The 22,792-nt window shown below is 42.0% G+C and overlaps 1 protein-coding gene across 1 annotated transcript; it reads right to left on the minus strand.

Moving 5' to 3' along the window:
* Window positions 1-395: 395 nt before the first annotated feature.
* AMIGO2 (adhesion molecule with Ig like domain 2) lies at window positions 396-22,061 on the minus strand. Its single transcript, XM_053407560.1, has 2 exons — window positions 21,516-22,061; window positions 396-3,536 (listed from the first exon to the last, which is right to left on the minus strand). Exon 2 carries the CDS (start codon window positions 3,464-3,466, stop codon window positions 1,916-1,918), a length of 1,551 nt encoding a protein of 516 aa, XP_053263535.1. The 5' UTR covers window positions 3,467-3,536; window positions 21,516-22,061; the 3' UTR covers window positions 396-1,915.
* Window positions 22,062-22,792: the final 731 nt, after the last annotated feature.

The raw sequence follows: 22,792 nt of genomic DNA on the forward strand, positions 1-22,792 counted from the left end.
GGTTAGTGAAACTTTGCCAGCCAGACATTAGACATCAAACACAACTTGATATAAAAGCTTCTCCTTGGCTCAGTTGAGGATGGAGAAGTGGGGGAGGACTGGGGAAAACTCATCCAAGGGTCACCCCAAAGGCATTTCAAGCGCCACACAGAAACATACATGAGAAATATTTGACAGCAACCTTCATAAGATGATTGCAACTGGCAAGCAAAACACGAAGGCTGGCTTCTCCCAGTTCCCAAGGACACAATGCTACTGAAGCCTTGGCTGAACAAGCTATTCCATGTGCTGTTGCAGCAAAGTATACCTACTTGATCAGAGTGCAAAAAGTACAAACAACACTAAAATATTGGGGTCTTTTGTTTTCTAGAAACAACACGGCTTTTTTTTTGGGGGGTAGTCTATTTTATAACAAAAACCATACTAAAGCAGATGGAGATAACTATAAAGGCCTAATCCTACAAAATTCTAGTTCTTCTGCTAGGAATGGAAAATTCTCGAAACTGATAAGCCTAGAAATAAGTACTTAATTGATGCTTTCTATATCAAACCACGAAATGCAAATTTCATTACATCGTCATTTATATGCCTGTAAATTAGTACATTAATATGTTCTGAAAAACCTGCCGAATTACTCTGATTCTTCTAAGTAAGGCTGCAATCCGGGAAATTGGATGCAACCAGGTTCCCCCGTCAGCTGTAGAAGGCAATGTCCGGACACGCCAGCCACTTCATCGCTGATAATGAGAAGGCCTGGCTGTTCCTGCTGGATTCAATTTGGGATTGGTGGTTTCCATTATGGCTCTCAACAAGTCAGCAAAAGTGTTCAAAGTGCAGTAGCTCATATACAAAACATCTAATTGCACAAACCCTGGTTCCTTTACTTCCAAACGAATCCTCTGCTTTCCTCTCTTAAGATATTCTGTCCTCAAGCCACACACCACATATGCAAGTTTCAGAATAAGTAGGTAGGCTGAAGTGGCCACATTCCAGAAGCAACATAGCTCATGTCTCTTTAAGAATGGTGAGGAACCCAGATATTCCAAAGGTGCAGCTTCTCCCATCTCTGTGCACTGGTGGGGAAACTTTACCTGTTGAACATCGCCCTGGCTCCAATTTCTTAATAGGACCAAAGCACTGTCCCTTTTGAGAGAAAAGCATTAAAGGCTCAAGTGGTTTATAAATCGTAACTTTGGACAAGTATTTTCTGTCAAAGTTTTCTCATAGTGAAAGTTTATTTAAACCACATAATCATACATTCGGTTACTGGCTATTGAATCTCTAGTATTCAGAAGGAGATGACAGCTCCCCTCCCCCCAAAATCACAAATCTTAGGTCATAATTTACAAAAAAAAAAACCATTGTGAAATATTTCTGTTGTATCACTTCCTTTGTTTCTGTTATGTGCTCAGTGCCTAAACGCAGAAACCAGAAGTTTAGTAAATTGCTATTTCTCTCTTTCCCTATCAATCTAAGCTCTAGGAGCCATATTGATTGTGGTTCTGATCCCTGATAATTACAATTACACAAATTCTATACAGGTACGCAGCCAAGGATCTAATCTGCTGGGAAGCTCTCCAATACAAGCTTCACTGAAGTGAATGGGAGCAGTGCACAAACGCCACTCATTGAACGGCACTCACATGCCTATAAGCACAGAAATTGAAACAGCAGTGGCATCTGCCATGATGTGGCCTCTTCAAAGCAGAGAGCTGCAAAAGCCATCTAGCAAAGTGTTCCTCCCCAGCACTGGTCCAGGTTTACAGAATGATGGGCATGTAACCACCACCTATCAGAACGAACTCATCATTTCTTTTGGTTTGAAAGAGTTTCCCCTATTCTTTTAAGATTGGCTAGAGGGAGGACAGCCAGCTGTTGAAAGAGTTAGCCATACAATGCGAATGCAGGCAGGAAGCTAAGAGGACGGCATGAAAGGTGTGTCCGAAAACACAGAGTTCATGGAATCGGATTCCGATTTCGTTCGGGGAGTTTTTAGGATACTTTCCGCAATGATGTTCTCACCAGGAAACATCCTTACTTTCCCATTTTGTCCCGGCTTTGGCTCCTTCACGGGCTCAAGGAACACCACCCTCTTGCCGCTGCTGGCTTTTTTCTCATCAGCTGGAAGGTCCAGGGGAGGATTCGAGGTCAATATGGAGGCATGTGGGTTACTTTGGCTTGGCTGCCTTTTTCTTCTCTTGGACCTGCACCGACAAGGGCACGGCGTCAGGTAGAGGTAAAGGAGGACCAAGATAATGCTGGCTACACAAGCGGCGAGGGTGGTGAAAGCCGTGTTGAAGGTTTCGTGGGAGTGAGACCGGTCCACGGTGAAATTGCTCACATTGATCCTCACCTCGATGGTCTCATTCAACAGTCTTTTCCTGTTTATTGCAATGCAGGAATAAAGTCCAGCATCCTCATACTGGACCTCGTCGATTTCCAGACTCCCATTGAGAAATACTCTGAAGTGTTCAATATCTTTGCTGGGCTCCAAAAACTGATTGTCCGGGCTGATCCAAACAAAGTGGGTGCCTGCATCGCTGATTTTAGTGTCGCAAGGTACGATCAGCCTCTCCCCAAGTTGAGCTTCCTGAATAAAGCCAAACGCGTGGAAAGAGCCATTGATGGTGCTTTCCGAGCAATTCAAGTAGTTGTCGTGCAATAAGGGCAGTTTATTCATATTGGAGCCTGACCGCAACACACATGTGTACTCAGCCTTGAAATCCTCCACCGAGCTGAAGTGTCTAAGATACCAGAAGTTTAGCATGGAGTAAAGTGTGCAGTCACAGTAAAAGGGGTTCCCATGAAGATAGATCCCACTAAGATGTCTGGCCGGCACTAAGCTCATGTAGTGAATGGGTATCGACTGGATTTGGTTGTAAGAAATGTCTAATAGCACAAGTTCGGAGAGTTTACGTTTCCCAATGTACAAGTCAATCGGGAACTGGGAGAGAGAATTGTAACTCAAATAGAGCTTCTGCAATTTGTGTATCCCTCCAAAAGCAGCAGAATCGACATGGGCAATGTGATTGTTGTACAGCAACAAAATCTCCAGAACTCTCAGTTCCTGGAAGACAGGACTACCAAGCGACCTCAAGCTGTTGGACGACAAGTCGAGGTACTTGATATTTGGAGTCGCCGAAAAGCTTCCTGTGGAGATACTCATGATGCCGTTGTGGCTGACGATGAGGGTGGCCAGTTTATCAAGCAACACTGGCATCCAGTCATGATCCAAAATCCCAATTCGGTTGTGACTGAGATCCAGTCTTTTTGTGTGCTTGAAGAGCGTTGCGGGCACTCTCGAGAGGTTCTTGCCGGTGCAGCTCACAATGTCGCTGGCACAAATGCAAGCGGCAGGACACATCGCAGAGGCACTGTGGCATACGCTTACGGCGACAACCAAGAGGCATATCAGTTTCTTGTAGTTCACGTGAAGAGCTGAAATGGTGTGCCAAACCGAAGACATGACTGTGTTTTACCCGTCTCCCAGTGCTCCTTGCCACACTTTATACATGTAGTTAGCTTTGCGCCAGTTGCTGTTAAGAGAAAGAGAAAGATATTAATCTCTTCCAATCACCCAACGTCTCACAATGGCATGGTTGTCACCAGAAAACATTTCAGTGTTGTTCAGGGTGGGAGCGAGACAGGAGTCTGTGTAGCTATCGTTTCCTTACATGAGTGAGCTATCCCATAGCTTTCCTGAACCAATTTTAGGGTATGGCGCTGGTTTTTATAAATCAAAATAGTTTCTAAACTTGATATCTGCCAATTTACATTACTCTCCTGTTTGACTGCTCATCTCTTTGCAAGGCCTAGCATTACACACCATGTCATTTTGTATTTCTCTTTCAAACTCTATGGGTTTTCTCGAATGCAGAGCTGAGCGCACATTGTCTCAAAGCTAAAAGCCTGGTGCCAAACATCTGACTGGGTCAATGTGCGTTTTTTCTTCCAGCCACTGGTGCATGGATGAATCAAAACGACATCTTGAAAAGAAGTAAAACAGGTTACCAGGATAAATATTTTGTAAACAAACAATAGTGTGTACTACCACAGTATTTGATGCAACACATTGCTCTTTCCTGAGATCCTGTTACACCTTTTTTTTCAGGGGATGGCCCCAAATAGACACAGATATGCACTTGATTGAACAGGAATAGTCAAGATGCCAAACATACAAAGGCTTATTCATATGCTCCTGAGAAGAATGTAATCTGTGGGTAGGGATGGAGAGAAATTCAATTCAGTTCACATAGGAAGCTGAATTTATCAGATTTGCACTTTCTGATCCAATATGAGAACAGAAACAGTCATACTTTAAAATTCCCACTAATCTGAATTTTGCGATGCTGTTTCTCATTTTTTAAAAATGCACGTATTAGGTGAATGTGTGCATAAAAAACGAATATTTGGCTAAAAATAGCCAAGAACATGCCTTAGGAGAAACTGCTTGCAAAATGTGTACATCAATGTGTGCACACAAAAATATATTCATTAGGAGAAAATTTCACTAAAATGCTGAATAATTTTCATGATTAAGATTAAAATGAAAATTCGTAAATGTGGAGAACCAAATTTAAGACTGGGAAAAATGAGGAATGTAAAGAAATGGAATTGACAGATCCTTTCATCCCTACCTGTGGGCATATTCGAATTGGTTTCCCATATGGGTGACCTGGATGAAATCCTGGTATCCTAGCTGGCAATGCCAGCGTCCCAGGAGATCCAGTGTTAGAATTGCCCTAATGCCTGCCCTGGGCAAGCAAGTTCAAACGATTCTACAGCTACATAAAGCCCAGTTCTTGTGGAAGTGGTTTTTGTAGGTTGAAATATACGATCATATTGCTGCCCTCCCTGTGTAGTTAGTTTGCACGTACAGTGGTACCTCAGGTCACATACACTTCAGGTTACATACGCTTCAGGTTACAGACTCCGCTAACCCAGAAATATTACCTCAGGTTAAGAACTTTGCTTCAGGATGAGAACAGAAATCGTGCTCCGGCGGCACAGTGGCAGCGGGAGGCCCCATTAGCTAAAGTGGTGCTTCAGGTTAAGAACAGTTTCAGGTTAAGAATGGACCTTCGGAACGAATTAAGTACTTAACCCGAGGTACCACTGTACTTGGCAGATGTTTTGCTGCTATTGTCTGGTATTGTCTGCTTTATATTCTTCTGCAACCACAGGCAGTCTTTGTTTCATGGTATTAGGGTCACTTTGAGGGGAGAAGGGTGAAGGATAAGATCGGAATTAAAAGCTACCTTTACAAGATTGTTCCCTATTGCTTCAACAAGCAATGATAGCAAAAAGTGAATGATAATGTGAGTTTACAGTGTAAGAAAAAATGTGTGTTCTTAGAAGGCTTGGGCTCCCTTAAATATGCCTGCACTGCTAAGTGACTTATTATTATGAAGCACCAACACAGAACAGCCTGGTTATTTTTTCTTCTTCTCCATTGCCTAGCAACTTGCATCATAAGCAAAAGATACCTCCTGATTAGGTAACACTGTTACTCTGCACCTTGTGGAAATTCTGAACCAGACAGCATACATTTGCAAATAGCATTCTTTTACTATAACAAACTAACTTTGAGTGCCAAAATCTCGCAGATTCATTTGTGCTGGATCCTTAGGGTTCCAATGGTCAATTTTGGCATTATCAGTTTTTTGATTGAAGTTTCAGTCCACTTTTACTACTTAGCCTATATTTGTAATGCCTAATAAAGGTTTGGTGATCATAAAACATCCATATATAAAATTCTAAAATGTATACAAATAAACAGCCATGTAAAAATATGTAATAACAAGTATTTTAATTGGGGTTTCTTCCCGCTAAATAGTGCCATTCACCACTCTAGGTTTCATTCCGTATTGTGTATCTAGTATGTTTCAGCTGTATTTATCATTCTCATGGGCTTATCCTCAAGATTATCCTGTGATATGGGTCACTACTGTTTCCACATTACAGATGGGTAGCAAAGTTCTTGTTTACCTATCACCACAAGTGGTACTCACTTGATAAAAAGACTGACTGTGCCATTCCCCCTATATTCACTGGCAAAAATGTGTTCACACAGGACTTGCACACCTCTAGAGGTCCTTCCTCACACAACCTCCCCCTTGTCTAACATGAAAGGAAGATATTTAGGTGAAGTCTCTGTGCTGTTGAAAACCACTGTAAAAACAAACAAACAGGCACGCTATTGCATTCACGGAATCAATATCACATCAGTTTAGCCCAAAGACTGCAGATTCTCAAGAGGTCCTCAGAATCCAAAACAAGATTAAGAACATAATCCTTTCCCTCAAGTAGGACATGAGTGCAATATCCATCTCCTTCCCCAGACTGATATTTAGGGGCATACAGCCCATGACCGTAAAGAGTTTATGAAGATAAGTCTAAAAAATGGCAGCAGCTGAAGCTCTGGTTTGGAAACTATTCTGTTCATAGTTTGCATGGCACTCACAAAAAGCTACGTTTATAGTAAAAATCCAAGTTTCTCTTTCCATTTCAACTATATTTGTTCAAATGATATTCTTTTAATGTTCATAACCTTGACACTAGAAGCCACAAGTATTGAAATGCTAGTGTTCTTGTGAATTGCTATTGCAGAATTTGAAATAATGTTGACTTTGTTAGCAAAATAAATAATCACAAATGTACCTATAATTAAAATATTCAAATCCAATAGAGCTTGTGGATGTTTTAAGAAAGGATCAAAATGCCAGTCTTACATTTGTACATTTTGCCCCAAACCCCAAAATTCTGTATTTTCCCCATTTTAAATCTTCTTCAAATGAGAATAATTAAGTGTTAACAACAAATATCGATGTTTCCCCATCTGTTTTGAATTTTCTACATGGGTAATAAAGAAAAATGTGTTTGGTCTAAATATAAGGGTGATTTCTTCTGCGCCCTAATATGAAATAAGTGGGAGGGAGAGAAAATAAAAGTTGGCAATTGTAGTTGTTAGACTCACAGAAAACGCACTAGATTTTATTGTTTTATCTTTTTGTAAACAGCTTTGAGGTTTTCTATAATCTAGCAGTGTATCAATTTTATGAAATAGGATAGAAAGGTCTTCTGCTAGGATACTCTCCCCCACCCCCAATAAAAACGATTTTTTTAGTTGTATTGTAAATGAATCAGGAATATTATGGCTTGCTTTCACTGCATTGTTGGAGGGAACTAGATGACTCAAATGTGCATCGGGAGCTTTTCCTTTTTTTAAAAAAAATATATGGATGCAAACCCATCTGCAGCAAACAATTCTCTTATTATGGGACTTTTAGGATAAATACTGTAGGTGTTACAACCAAACAACATTTAATAATAGTAATAATAATAATCATCATTCCTGTCACTCAAACAATGGCTTCTTTATTACAAGAAATTGAAGGATTATTCACACCCACATCCACAGAGAGAGGGGTGACAGCGATTAAAGCCTAACGTTGTAAAATTCAAAGAATATTTGGACTTGGTGTTCTAGTTAAATTAAATACAAGTAAAATAATATTTGGGCTCTTTTAATGCTGTACAGTCATATCTCTTGTTACGTTTGCTTCAGGTTAAATCTTTTCAGGTTGCATCGAACGGCGACCCAGAAGTACCAGAAAGGGTTACTTCCGGGTTTCACCGCTCGTGCAGACATTCAAAATGATGTCACGCGCATGCACAGAAGTGGCGAATCGCGACCCGCGCACACGCAGTTTGCATTCTGCTCATGTTGCAAATGGAGCTCTGGAACGGACCCTGTTCGCAACCAGAGATACCACTGTATAACCAGGAATGGGTGTGTGGGTGTTATCTTCCCCACAATGCTGATGCAAATGGAACATTCACCTGGAGAGATCTGTCATGAGCCTCTTGTCTCTTTCTGGCACACTGGATTAGACAGATCTGGAAAAGGTTGGTACTGGATCATCCTGCTTTGTGGAAGAGTTGAGCAGCTCTATGGAGTTTCTTATCCCCTTTAAATATTCTACTTGTAACGCTGTTGGCTTTTGTTAAAAAAGGCACCCAAAACGATTATTCTGACTGTAAATTCTATGACAGAGGCCTGCTTTGTCCTACACTCCTACGTTAGGATATTAGTGTATTAACATGCCACTCTGAAATACTAATGAAGAGTACATAATACCTTTTGAGGTTGCCAGTAATCCAGCTATGAAGCAGGATGTTCAGAACTTGGTATAACACTTCTGTAATTCTGCACCAAGTTAAGGTAAATTCAGCATCACAGAAACACAAATTATGAACATACAGTAAACATCTCAAACACCTGTTTAAGATCCTAGGCAAAAGATGGGTCTTCTAACATTCCAACACAGACTAGACAAGGAATAGCCAATGAGGTGCCCTTTTGATGTTGATGAACTACATCTCCCAGCAGCCTCAGTCAACATGGCCAACAGAAGTTGTAGCCCAATGTGGGGCACCATACTGGCTGCCTCTGCACTTAACTTAGGAAAAAACTGAATCCAAATTAGGGCATTGCAGATGCAGGCTCCATTAGTTCTCAGTAAAAACCACCAAGAGTCTCACGACATATCAAAGACTTAACAAATTCATTCTGGCATGAAGTATCGCAGACATGGGTGTGGGGTTTGAGGAATGGAAACAGTGGCATCAGTGGACAATGAAATGCAAAGAATACAGATTGTGTTAATTACATTCAAGCTTAAAGGTGGAAAGATGGGCAGTGAGGGTGGACATTAAGAGGAATGGGGACAGGAAGGGCTGGAACACTCAATCCTTTCTTTCATCCAGCTCATCAAATCTGATAGTCATTTGGGGATTGGGAGGAGGGGATGGAGAGCATTAATGGAGAGGAGGACTAAGGATCTGTGCTGAGCCATCATCCCCAGAACAAGCGGAGATCCACCTTCATTTTTTTCCAGTTTATGCAGTTCAAGAGGCACTGAACTCTTGGAAACTCAGGACTTTGGTTCAAATGGAGCTTTCATGAAATTTTGATTACCAGCCAAGCAGGAACAATTCAGTGTGATAGGCTAACTTTGAGCTGCTTCTATGTTTCTGGCTACAACCAAAATAGAAAATTTCCTAGACAACCATTCTGCATGAATCTTAGGCAGGAAGAATTTTTAGATGGGTAGTTAAATTAACCATGCCCTAATCATTTGGATTGTTTATTAGGCACAAATTGACTCCTATCAACAGGCATGGTACTGGTTGCATTAAGAAACGTGCAGTGACAAACATTATGTTTTGAGTGCTACTTTGCTCTGTGTTAGCTTTGCCCAAGTATTCACATTTTTAAGTGTTTAATAAGCAACCTGCATGCCACATCACACTTTCCAAATGATCTGCTGATCCTTTCTTTTCTTTTCCCAACAGTGGCAGTAAACAAGCAACCAACACCAGCCAATGAGTTACCTCGTAATAACAAGGATGTGCATGCCACCAAGACATGCTAACTAACACGGTGGTACATTATTAAAAACAAAGTCAGCAGCCCCAACTGAGATACTGAGAGTCACAAAGAACATGAAGACTTACAGCAGAAAATTAGGGGCAAGCTCACCCTGCCCACCCATTTAATTGGATGGAGGAAATAGGCTATCCTCTTATCAGATCTAGAAACTGAAGGTGTCAGGTCTGTTTTCTACTGGTCTATGTGGTGACTCACCTAGGACTGCAGGTTATAAGTTCCCATACACTGTGATTTGCTCCCAGGCTCCAGTGTGAAGCACCCAGCCAAGCAGCCCATTTGCTTCCTTTGATCTTGTATGGCAACAGAAGCCTCTCAGTCAGACTGGGAGGCATTATATGCTGCTTGCTTGCAGGAATTTTCCTTACGCTACAATTCCAGAGACTTGTGTCTCTTAATTTGCAGTCTGTGCCTCTTGCAGTGGCCTACGGTTGCCTCCTCCCAGTTTGCTCTGATGTCCCAATGCAGAAAATGCTGGTGGGGTATTTGTGTGAAAGGTATAATGGGAACAGGATGGGGAAAGAATTCTTGCAAATGTCCCTCTTTCCATCAGAGATGAGGAGAATTTAAGCAGATGTTCACCCCTTTATAACCCTTCCCTCCAGTTTCTAGAACCATATATCAAAAGACAATAGTGTCCTATGAGTGCTACATTTAATGCTCAGGGTTATGAAGATTTGTTGACATTTAAAAATATTTGATCAGTTGCTTCAAAACTTTGGGATGACCACTGTCACTGATCTTGAAAACTCCTGTTCTCTAAGACCCTTCTCAAAAGTATTCTGCCAGTAGCAGTGAATCCAGGGGGCAACATGGGTTTGTGACTTTTTTATATTTGCTATATCATGTACTTGGCAAGAATGATTCTTTGCTTCTAAATTTTAAACCAAGGAGAAAATACTCTCCACTTTTGAAAAGAACAGACCTACCGTGTAACCAGATTATAGCATGGTACTGATTACTTATTCAGAAATTACTCTAATGTCCCATCAAATTGCTTCAGGATGGCAATATATCTCCAATCTAATTTTAATGTCACATTAGCACTAAAAAATAGGGTCAGCCAAGAGGCAGCCATCAAGTCCAACATCACCCCGTAAGTTTGTTAACCAACAGTTTTCTCATATATGTTGCCAGAACCTTTGAAGAAACAAACAAACAAAAAAAACCTCTGAATTGCTTCTGAATGTCATTAACACGAAATGGAAAACGGAAGATTACAAAATCTAATGTAAATATTCATCCGTTATGGGTTCCCCACCAATTTAGAATATAAAAGAGGAAATTCAAACACCATTCTTAGTACAGTGGTACCTTGGTTTAAGAACAGCTTAGTTTATGAACAACTTGGATTAAGAACACTGCAAACCTGGAAGTCGGTGTTTTGGTTTGTGAACTTTGCCTTGGAAGCAGAACATGTTCCATTTCCTGTTGAGTGTGTTCCATTTGTAAATTGAGTCCCCCGCTACTATGGGAAAGCATGCCTTAGTTTAAGAACACTTTGGTTTAAGAACGGACTTCCAGAACGGATTAAGTTCGTAGATCAAGGTACCACTGTATCACTGATGAAAAAGGAAGGGGATTCTAACCAAACGTTAAAAACCCATTAAAAGCAGAACAGCCTCAATTATTGGCTAGAATAATGAAGTTACTGCTTCACAAGCTTTTGCCTATTGACCCTTAAGATAAATACTGTTTATGACTATTTACCTATTTCTGTTTTTATTTGTCAGCTACTTTAAGGATTCTATACACTTAAAAAGTTGGATATTAGCTCTCTAAACACTGTGCTCTATTTCTGATGTTCAGATGGTGAGCACCATTGCATACACATTCAAAACATTGCTGCGCGCACACACGTGACAGAGAGATCAGCAGGGTTGTGTGAATGCCAAGTTTTGTAGCAGTACAAAAAAAAACTTTAGAAGAGAAATCCTAGAGGGAGGACCTTCAAAACAATCCAATGAGTACTGAGTGTGCCCAGGAGTCATGAAATTCTGATTAACTGTAGGGGGACAATAATATTTATTTTAAAAAATCAGAAAAGAGGTGGTGGTGGTGGAAAAGAGTGGTTGAATTCCTGAAAAGAACACTACATATCGCAACATCTTGACACAGCTCCCACTTTGTAAACAAAGAAAACTGAGATACCTACATGTGGGCTGTACCAGATGACCAAATGCTTCTCCAGGCAAGAAAAACAAGATCAAAAACCCCTGCCTAGAAAATTAGATGCTGGTGAACAGGACTGTAATCTAGCATGCTCGCTGTCATACAAGCTTTTCTGTTTACAGAGAGCAACATTCAATTATGTGAGCCCTCATCTGGAATCTGAAATGATGCAGCCCAAAGGAAAAGTGGACAGTACATTTTAAAACGAATCTTCCTGTGAGCCCACAGGGCCTGCTCCTTGCTTATCTGGCCCAGTTCTACCTAGTCTGAGAGGATGGGGGCTAGACTGACTCCACCTGCAAAAGCTGCTGCTGAAAGTGCCAGAAATAATTCATTGAGGGCCCTGGAAGACCTGCTCATCTGTCTTATTTTCACCTGGCCTGACTCCAGCTACAAAAGGCTGCTTATGCTGTTCTGGATGTCAAAAGCCGCTTTTGAAGGTGCTTTACTGTGAGTCCTGCTCCCTGCTTGGCTGGCCTACAAAGGCTGCCCCTCAAAGTGTCATCGGATTGCAAGTCCCACAAGACCTGTTCACCTGGCCTATTGTGATCTGGCCTGAAAAGGCGAAACCTTGACTGACTCCAGCTACAAAGGCTGCAGGGTGGGCTATCACTTGTTGCTGATGTCAGGATTTAGTTTTGGAAATGCCTTGTTTTTGCTGTTAATCTGAAGTATTTTCTGGTATTTTTGTTGATGGACCTTGGGAATTATCAAAGGACTGTTTAATGTTTATTTATTAACAGATGATATGTTATCATTGGTTTATCAATTATATGGCTATTTAAACTTCATGACCTAGATTTAAGTTACTTTGTTTTCATTGTCCTTGTTACTGCTTTTTTCTTTCATTCTACTTGACCCAGGGAAAAATAAGAATGGGCTCACATTGGTAACATACATTTAAAGCACATGGTCCCACCCCCCAAAAATCCTGGGAGCTGTAGTTTAAGGGTGTTTGGAATTGTAGCTCTGTGGGGGAGAATTACAGTTTCCGAGAGTCTTTGGGGGTGCTTTAAACACATGGTGTGGATGTGACTTAATTTTATTCATGCATTGTTTTTGCATTACAAACAGCAACTTAGCATTTCTAGAAAACTATTTTGATTTCTTTGCAATTGTAAACATATTATATTTGTTAAAGTTTAGGGTCAAGTTCAAGGTGCAACCCTTTTGCATTCCTGACATTTAGGATTAAAACTGTTCAACAGAGAGAAACAAAGAATTTTTGAGCTGTAGGTAGGATGGTGTTTTGGGGGGTAATTGCACATGGTGTTTACCCATTGGCCAATAAATGGAAATATAAGATATTGCCTGGGATATTTGAGGAAGTCATTTGATAAGCATTTTAAAGTGAAACTAAGCTGACTGACACTTCATAAAGTAATATGTGGATCCTTCAGATCTCACTTCTTCTAATCTTGCACTATAGTTCTTGGCGAAAAAAATAGTACTACCAAAATGTGTATGGAAATTATCTCATATACCATGGCCGGAAAAATAATGCTTCTCTGAGTGAGATCTTACAAGAAGCCATACCTGTCACTGTAGACAGTACTAGGCTAAACAGCCACCGCCTAGTCCCATACATGGAAACCTATGGTTTCCAGCAGTTTTCCTTAGGTGAAAGCAAAAATACACATTAAAAGTACAGTGAAAATTTTAAGCCTAATTTGGGAATGAGGAAAAGATGAAATGTCACAGAGGAAGATACGAAATGTAATTATTGCAATAGGTTGACTAAAATATATTTTTGGACTGAATTATTCTCCAGAAATTTACCTCTGCAGTCACAATGACAGTATTATTGGGAAGGGGGCAAAAAAACTCACCAGGATGTTTAGAATGGACTAATCCTTGTCAGAAGAATCAGCATGCTATTTCTCGAACGCTGCATTAGTGAACGACTGAATCCTGGAACAGGGCTTTGTAGGGAAGTGATTAAGGATACTACTATGAATTTATGTCAAAGCCAGATAGAGGAGCAGATTCGAGTCTGTTCAACTAAAATGTCATGAAAGGCCAGGCAGATCTCTTTTACAAATTCCTTGACTGCAGTATGTTAACTCCACAAGGGCATGCTGCTGGTTTCATTCAACAGGGATGTTCAGGCACCAGAAAACCCTAGCTTAATATTCAGATGTAGGGATCATTACTGGTGATTACACGAAAAAGGACAAAAGGTCAGCAACTCATAATGCTATCTTGTCATCCCTTTCAACCACATGGCTAGCTCCAGCAAGCCAACAAACATTTTATAAACAGCGAATCCAAGAGGTATGAAATGCCAGGATCACTTCTGATTCTAAACCACTAAGGTTGAGGTTGATTGCACCAAATTTAATACAATTTATGCCATCAAACAAATAAAAATGGCCTGCACATATTTTAAACATCTATTACTGAGCCCAAAGTATCCCAGATAAAGTATGCCATTCATCCCCATTAATTAATTATTATTAATAATAATAATAATAATAATAATAATATACACAGGAAGCTAAAACTCACTGTTTCTACTGTTCTAATATCTTCTGTTATAACAATTGGGCAAGTTTGCATAAAAGAAGAGAAACCAAAGCTATCTTCCACATTGCCTTAAATATCCGTAATCTACAAAGCACTGATACACTGCTTAATTCACTGGTTCAAGCAGTTACAGACAGCATTCATAGTCAGGTATTGAGGGGGGCAAGAGGCAGAGAGATGTGATGCTAACATAGGGAAATGATTTAGCATAGTTTACATGCCAACAGTGACTAGTTTTCAGTACACCAAGCATTCATGTTTGCAATAGGTGAAACACACAGCTTGTCCGCTCTCATTTACAGTGATATTTCCAAAGACTGCCTGAGTCATAGCTGTATTGAGTAAAGCAATAACATTTTGTGCCACCACCTTGAAGACCAACAAGATAAACACCCCAAGATATTTGGAAGGAAAGGAGCAGAAAAATAATGAAGAATGAAACTGTGGGTGAGTCGTTCCCGTGAATGAGAAACTGGTCCGTTGCCTACCCTGGATTCCCCCAAAGGAGAAGGTTTGAGGGTTCTTCTGCATCCAGGAATTGCCTGTCAGCAATTGCATCTGGTTTGACAGCTGCAGGCATTCATGGATTGGGAAAGCCTTGCCACAGTAGTTCATGGTTTAACTTGGTTACTTCTAAGACTGCATTGCTGCAATGCGCTCCATGTGGGTCTTCCCTCATGCTTGATCCAGAAGCTACAGTTAGTGAAGAATGTTGCAGAACAATTGCTGACAGGAATGAGGTATTGTCAACGTACAACACCTGTGCTCGGAGATTTGCATTGGTTGCTGATTTGCTACTGGGTCAACCTGGGACCAGTTTGTCTTGCTAAACTTTCAAGCAGCCCCTGGATTCTTAGGAATCAAGCTTTGGGTTGATTCTTACAAATCAAGCTCTGAAAAACAAGTTCTGGATTTCAAATGTGAAAAACACCTATCTAGGGCACAGACTACTTCACTGGTTTATTATATAAGGTATTCTTTTTAAAAGCACAAAAAACACCTCCACTCTTTAACCAAGAGTACTGCTATAGTTTTACTCTAGTTCCTATGTTGCATTATCCTCTGAGTTATAAGAACAAAACCAAAAACACAGACCGATCCTTCACAGCCAATCATAAACAACTCTGCTAATGACTGTTGAGGAGAGAATCTCAGGAGAAAACCCCCTGTATGGTTTATCTACATACAGAGACTGTGAAATGCAGGTTTTGTGTTTCAAAACACAAGGAGCTGAATGCTGCAGCTTCTGCGCTCTGTATAAGGTTTCTGTCTCTATTGGACACACAGAAAAATAGAGATTATCCTCCATTCATCCTTTTCAAGCTGTGTGGCCATTCCTATTCCAAAATCCTCTTCACAGATGGAAACAATACTTTAGGAAGGGGCTTTCCAGTTTTTGGCACTATTTAAAGCCTGTTAGTACTGTAATGACATTTTTCAGAGAAAAACTCATATTCTGGAGAAAGCCCAGAGTTCTTACATGGGTTCCATTTCCCCAGGCCTACTTTTCCTCCTTCAGTCAATAATCTCAATATTGCTGGGTTGATTAGAAGATTTCTTTTGGGGGATTTATTCTGCAATCCTACTTTCTTGAGTCACAGCAGCTGCAACTAAATCCACAATGCTGACAAACCTCCAAATTGTGACGGCATTGAAATCCCATAATGTTAAAAGTCAGCCCATGTACTGCACCCCAGCCTTCTCCAGTCTGGTGCTCTGCAGATGTTGTGGGACTCCAGCACCCATCTGCTCCAGCCAGCTTGGTCAATGCGGAATTTATTTATTAAGGTCTTTTTTTTATATATCACCCATTCCCCACAACAGTCACAAACAACAAAACATAATATAGAATACAATTATTAAAGCCAACTTCAAATAAAATGCTTAGGGTTGTCTCTGGTGTTAGACATACTCAGAGTAGACTCATTGAAATCAATTGACATTACTCACTTGGGTCCATTAATTCAAATGGATCTACTCTGAGTCAAAATAAGTTGGATACAACTCATTCATAACTATTATAATAGCAGCATCATACTTAAAATGGAGGGTGAAGATCTTTAGAAGACCTCACCTCTAGAAGGCTGGCAGGAGAGAGACATCCTCACCTGTCACAGCAAATATGTTGTGGAGGCAAGATGCACTTCAGTGGGGAGACCACCAGAATGGAACCCCACCAAAATGACTCTTTCATGGGTCGCTACACTGCTCACATCATTCAGAGCAGGGAACACAAAGAGAACCTTACCTACTGATCATAACAAACAGGCACATAGATAGTCCAAAATATATGGAGGGTGCCAGGCTGAGGAACACCAGCCTACACCATTGTAATTATTCATCTTAAAGAGGGAGAGGACAAGTAGACAAGTTCCCAAATGGTTTTATGGCCACCCTATTCCTTCAATGCCCGAGTCTAGAACCCCTGAGTCTAGATTCATGTATTGAAAAGGTTGTATGGTATGAACGTGGCCAGAGTAGTGTCCCTCCATCACCACTTCTGTGTGGTACTGCTGTACCAGTTACATTGCTCTATGTCATGTACCTTGGAAAATAACAGCCATGGACTTCTGGTTGGTCGCCCGATTAATGGCGGACAGGAGCTCTTTCGGTTGAAAGAGCCCTCGTGCTTTGAAGATTGGGGTGACCACGAGAGCGTCGCGGAACCCCACTAAAAACCTCAAACTGAGCATTCTGAGGACCTGGTGTTCTGGCGGGTACCCTTAGCGACTCCCCTGCTCCCCGGTAAGCTCTAGTAAGAGCCCCAAGAGTGAGGGGGTTGGAGACATGGGTACTGTGGAATCGACTCGCTTTCTTCATTGCGCAAAGCTCCAAAGTCTTCTAATGGCAATGGTGCCCACCTGAGAGGTGCCAAAAATGAGTTCTGGTGAGTTTTGGCTGGAAAAAAGCCCTGGGTATAACTAGGGGGCGGGGGAGGCAACCCACACAGAGGTACAGTTGACTTGCAGGCCTCATTTGGGATCTACTCAACATGGGATGTACAAAACATCTCTGAGGCCACACATCTTGAGACAAGAGAAATACGGATGACAACGATTCATGAGAAATTGCTGTAACAGTTGCTGGCTGTTGTTTGGTTGGTTGTGTCCTCAAGAAACACCCTGCATGCTTCGAGCCAGCTGCCGGAGTCTGCCATCACTGGTAGTCCCCCTGGTGTCTACATATGGAGAGCCACTGGTGGCTGAAGACAACATAGTCGTTTAGAAAAGCAGCCGTTCAATAGCAGGAATTGTACTGGAATTCTTTCTGTCACTTATGTTCTGCTTCAAATACCCAGGGCTTCTCCCCCCCCCCCCAAAAAAAGAATACATCAGAAATGTAGGACAAGACAGCTATGATAAAGCTATTCTATTTAACTTTCACTTGAAATTGTTGCTAAGCTATTTCTGCAGCTGAACTTTAAAAGAGAAGCATATGCTTAGATCGTGGATGGGGAAGCTATGGCCCTCCAGATGTCATTGAACTCTCATCAGCCACCATGGCCACTGATCAGGGATGACTGATCAGCACTACAGCTTCTCCACCACCAAGATAAATGAAGTTCAAAAGAGAGACTTCCAACAGCTTAAGGAAAGGATAGCTGGTGCCACACCCTTCAGATGCACTACAACTCCCATGCTCCCTGTCCATTGGCTATGCTGGCTAGAGCTGATGGGACCATCTAGAGCAGCCTTTCTCAACCTGTGGGTCCCCAGATGTTGTGGAACAACAACTCCCATCACTCCTAGCTAGCAAGGCCAGAGCTCAGGGATGATGGGAGTTGTAGTCCAACAACATTTGGGGACCCACAGGTTGAGAACCGCTGATCTAGAGTCAAACATCTAGAAGGCACCGTGTTGACTACCCATAGCTGCCTTAGGCAGTCAGCCAGAAAAGTTTCATATAATTTTAAGATAATACTAAGGCAAAAACAGTGATGCATACGAAAATATTCTCTGTGCCTTTGCAAGTCCTTGTAGAAAAATAAAATAGAAAGATTTCCATCTGATTCTTTAGCAGCCAGGCATTCCAAATCAGGCTCCTGGTTTTGAACTGAGTCCAACTTTGTAGTAATGTTAATGGATATGAGTAATAATTACATATTTTCTTCTTGGTAAGTCACTTTGAGAGAGCTGTTTTTGCTGAAAAGTGACCAATATGTTTATTAAATAAACACAAAAATAAAGGCAGATATGAATAAAAAGGGCATTTTAGACAGCACAAGTATTTTGTGATAAAAATCAGAAAGGCAAATGAATTAAACTACTAGAAGGTATTGATGGGTTGGAGACTTCCCTACCAATAGACATGATTTGACAAATCCATGGGAAGTAAGAGAAAAGTTAAAGAAACTAGGGATCAAATGCTTTTAACAAAAGGAAACCATCCTGCTCTTTTAATTATGTCTAACATTGTTTTTTTAAAAAGGAAAGAGAAGAATAATTACGCACCCTATACAGGCCTCACCAGAAATGCTATTTCCTCTTTGGGACATCTTCCAAAAAAACAATGTAACCAATTTAGAATTTAACCAGATGCCAGCAGCAACGATAAGCAAATCTTTGGGATACATTATCAAGCTTGAGAATTACCAAGCCAAAGTTTGATATTAATTCATTGATTTCCACAGGAGTATTAAGCACTTGCTGAAAGCTCTCTCCCTTAAACTGCTTAACTGGTTGGATTACGAGGTTTCTTGTTCTCTATTCTCCCATCCTATGCCTACAGAATCTCTTAATCATGCTTTGCTAAGAATACATTATTTGAAATTACACGCAAACATTGACTCTGTGAGAATGTATTTGTTTATTGTGCATTATTTTGAACTTAGTATTTTGCTTGATTTGAAAGTATTTAGCAAAAAGAATGGTTTGCTGTTCCTGAAGAGATTTTATATGCATATGTCTCCGTGCTGATCAGGACAAATATTAAGGCTCTAATGGAGCTTTGTATATTCAGTTATGATAATAATATAGGATAGCAAGCATGGTTCAGCATGTTACGTTGGGGTGGGGGAATAAGCTCCCTAGTTTTCAAATTGTGTCAATCCACTGGATTTGATATAGTGACTGATTTGATCATCCCAGCCTGATGAAAAAATAAACCCAAGCGGCTGATATCCAGTCACACAGAAAAATTATGCTAAACCACAAGAATCTGAACTATGTTTTGATTCCCGCATAGGAATCTTAATATCTATTTAATGCAGTGTTTGTCAAGCAATTACAAGTTGATTAATCACATGGATCTTAATCAATTAATCAACTGCATTTAAATACAGAGCCTTTATGAGGAAAGTTCCTTCTACTTGCTCCCCTGCATATAAGTTACTCAAACAACTGGATAAAAGAAAAGAAAATGGAATATTGTCTTTCATAAGCTATTTCCCATTATACTTGAACCAGGGTACAAAATGTTCCCTCCAGGATTCCAGTTGATCTAGGTCTAAGCAAAGATAGTGACATTGATTTCAACTGACTCAATTGCTTCTTGTTCTTATTGCTAGAAGAAAAGCCACAATGGTTTCATTCCAAGGCACAAAATGTCTGATAGCTTTGGATAAAAATGGGAAGAAAGTTATCTGATTATTCTCCTTTAACCTTGGCACAAGGAAGGAGAGGGTCCATCTGTACAACCTGCCCAGTCATTTGCTCTTCCATATCAGCCCTTGCCAATCAGCTGAGGGACGAATTTTAATCTTTAAACTATAATTTTAATTTTTAAACTATAAGCTGCAGTTTGATCATGCTTACTTGAAAGGATGGTCCATGGGCAATCATTGGGACCTACTTCTAAGGAAAGGTGTCTACTTGGGACTGTGGAGTTAACTGATAAATCTACCAAGCAAATTCCAAAAAAGCTTGCAGCCATATTTTACTTGGAAGCAATTACTTTGTATCATCTCACAAATAAAAAGAAATGAAAGGTTGTATCCAAGGCATACTCAGCAGACCTCAGAAGACCTACTGAATTCAATGGACTTACATTAGCCACTCCCTTGCTTTCTGTGGGTATGCTCAAATCAAAGGAAACAAAATTCAGATACCCTTTGATTGTACACAAGAGACTTTGCAGAAGTTTGCATCTATGTTATTGGCATCTCTCCTAATTACTTTTATGTGAATGATAAGGGAGAGGGACAGATGTAAACACTCATAATTACAACCCCACCAGTTTTATACCAACATATATATCCCCCAGTTTTTCTGCTTATAATGGACTCCTGTTTACATAAATAAAAAGGGACTTTATATATAACAAAGGTTCATTTTGGGCACTTGTAATCATTACTTTCTTGCACATTTTCCCTTCTTCCATTTTGCCTGGGGCCTACAGTATCATTCCGTTACAACCTTCATACTGCTCACTGTTACCTAAACTTAATCCCACCTGTCCCAGCCAGCATCTGACTCACCACCTCCTTTACCGAGTCTGATTATTAACCCACCTCCATGCAATTTCGACATCCCACCTTCTCCCAACATATTGCTGTAGGGAATGCATCTCTTCCCAATTACCGCTACCTAGCCAGGTTTGCAGCTCCCTACTGAGATTTGCCTCCACCTGCAATTCGTTTCCCTTTTCTGCTTTCTGTCTTGGCGCCTGAAAATGTGCTGCTCTGAAAGGCCCACGGAAATGTAGCCCAGCTCCCCCCATCATTCTCTTGGGGCAAGTAGGGATCTGCCGTTTGCCGCCGTATCATCTCCCCTTGAACTGGGATGCACCTCCGCTTCCTCTCCTCAGCATTCTGTCCTTTCCTTTTCAACCCCGCATCCTACTCTTTCTATCCCCCACCCTAACTTCATTTTTAGAAATCTGGTGCCAGAGGCTTTCCTTGTCGCCACAATTGAACATCAAAGTTTCAACAGCAAAGCTGTTGTGGCGCCTCGACGTTCTAACACATGGCCATTATTTTCTGGGACGTTGTCACGTCTGGGGGACGCTGAATAAATCTCAAAATAATCGACACCCCACCAAATATATCTCCAGAGTTTGCCGACGCGTCGCTTCTCTGTCTCTCCCCAGTCATTTCATTCCACTCCCCTCGGAATCCGATTCCATTCATAATTTCGCACGTTAGGAAGCCTACCCTAGCGCGACGGATCTCCCCGCGTAAGATTTACACCTCGATGCCCAACTCTTCGACGTCAATCCCTCTGGAACAAAGGGCGGATTGCTTCCGAGTAATCGAGTGAAGGATCGCGTGCATAATCCTTAGGGCACGTGTGTATTTAAAGGGTGAACGAGACTCCGAAAACTCCCTGCCCTCCCGGGTCAAAGCACCCTGCACAGTGTTACGTCTGGACGAGGAAAGCGCAGCACGAAGGACCCTCCAAAGGAACACCCTCACCTCGGCCAAGCTTACCTCTGATCCTGAAGGTGCGGGAGCCAGTGCTTCATGGCAAAGAGCTGCGGAGATCCGGCGTGGGACCAGGGGCCTGGGCTTTCGCGCTGCGCCTCCGCCCGCCGTGCATGCTCCTTTGCCCGGAGTGCGCTGGAAGTTTTCGAGATCGGCGGAAGGGAGCATGCTGGCGGGAGGGCGAGCGGCGGCGGCGCCAGGCAAGCAAGCGAGCGCTCTAAGCGCGCACAAGGCATCCCCTGCGCACCCGCTTCGTCGCCTCCGCCCACCTCTCCGAAGCGGATTGGCTCCCCGGAGTCGGGAGCCTCGCGATTGGCCGAGTCAGCCGGGCTCGAACCAGTTCGGACGGCCCCGGCGACAAAGCGCGCTGATGAAGCTGCCGGAGAGCTCGCAGCGGCGGGAGCGTTTCGATTCTCGCTCCCGGGTTGGCTTGCCAAGGGCCGAATCCTTAGCGGCAGCGCAATGCCAGGGGCGAACTCCAGGCGCAGAATGGTCCGCCCCCGCTGGAGATGGATGGGGCGGCTCCGCACCGTCGGTGGTAGAGGGTGTGGTGCCTTCCGCACGTGGAGAGGTCTCCCAAAGGAGGTTTGGGTTGGAAAAGACCCGGGAGGAAACTGAGCAGCGGGTGGGGAAATATTGCATGATGATGATGATGATGATGATGATGATGATGATGATGATCAATTACTTATACCCAGCCCATCTGGCCAGGCCTGCCCAGCCACCCTGGGCGGCTCCCAACAGAATATTAAAAACACGATAAAACATCAAACATTAAAAACTTCCCTGAACAGGGCTGCTTTCAGGTGTCTTCTAAAAGTCAGATAGTTATTTGTTTCCTTGACATCTGATGCATGAGAAGCAGCCAGCTAGCCAGACCGTCAAGAACACAACAATTCTTCTTCCTTTGCCCTCGCCAGCAGAAGAAAGAGAAGGGGACGACGGGTCACCAGCGACCTTCTCTGAGCTTTGCTTCTCTTGGGGGAGCAGAGAAGGTGTTATAGGAGTCACCTCCTAGGGGCTGAGGTCCCTTCGCCCCCCTAAAATATTTGAGGGGGCCACCCCCCAAAGTTGATGGTCATTGCCATTCAAACAGTGTGTGTTCACCATGTCTTGCGATCCATTATGCCTATGAATGGTCTGCGACTGTAATAATGTGAAGTTTCAGGGAGCCTATTGAAAAGATCCATTAAAAGGCAGCTACTCCAAAAGGAATGATTGTGAAAATATTACCAAAGTCTGCTCCTGATCTTATCCTCGCCCATGTTCTTGGCTGGAAGGGG

Source organism: Podarcis raffonei, chromosome 10 (genome assembly GCF_027172205.1).
Source record: "Podarcis raffonei isolate rPodRaf1 chromosome 10, rPodRaf1.pri, whole genome shotgun sequence".
In the NCBI taxonomy this organism is placed as follows: domain Eukaryota; kingdom Metazoa; phylum Chordata; class Lepidosauria; order Squamata; family Lacertidae; genus Podarcis; species Podarcis raffonei.

What these genes read in the sequence shown, in the direction of transcription:
- AMIGO2 (XM_053407560.1), bottom strand. Translation starts at nt 3,466, where the DNA reads ATGTCTTCGGTTTGGCACACCATTTCAGCTCTTCACGTGAACTACAAG.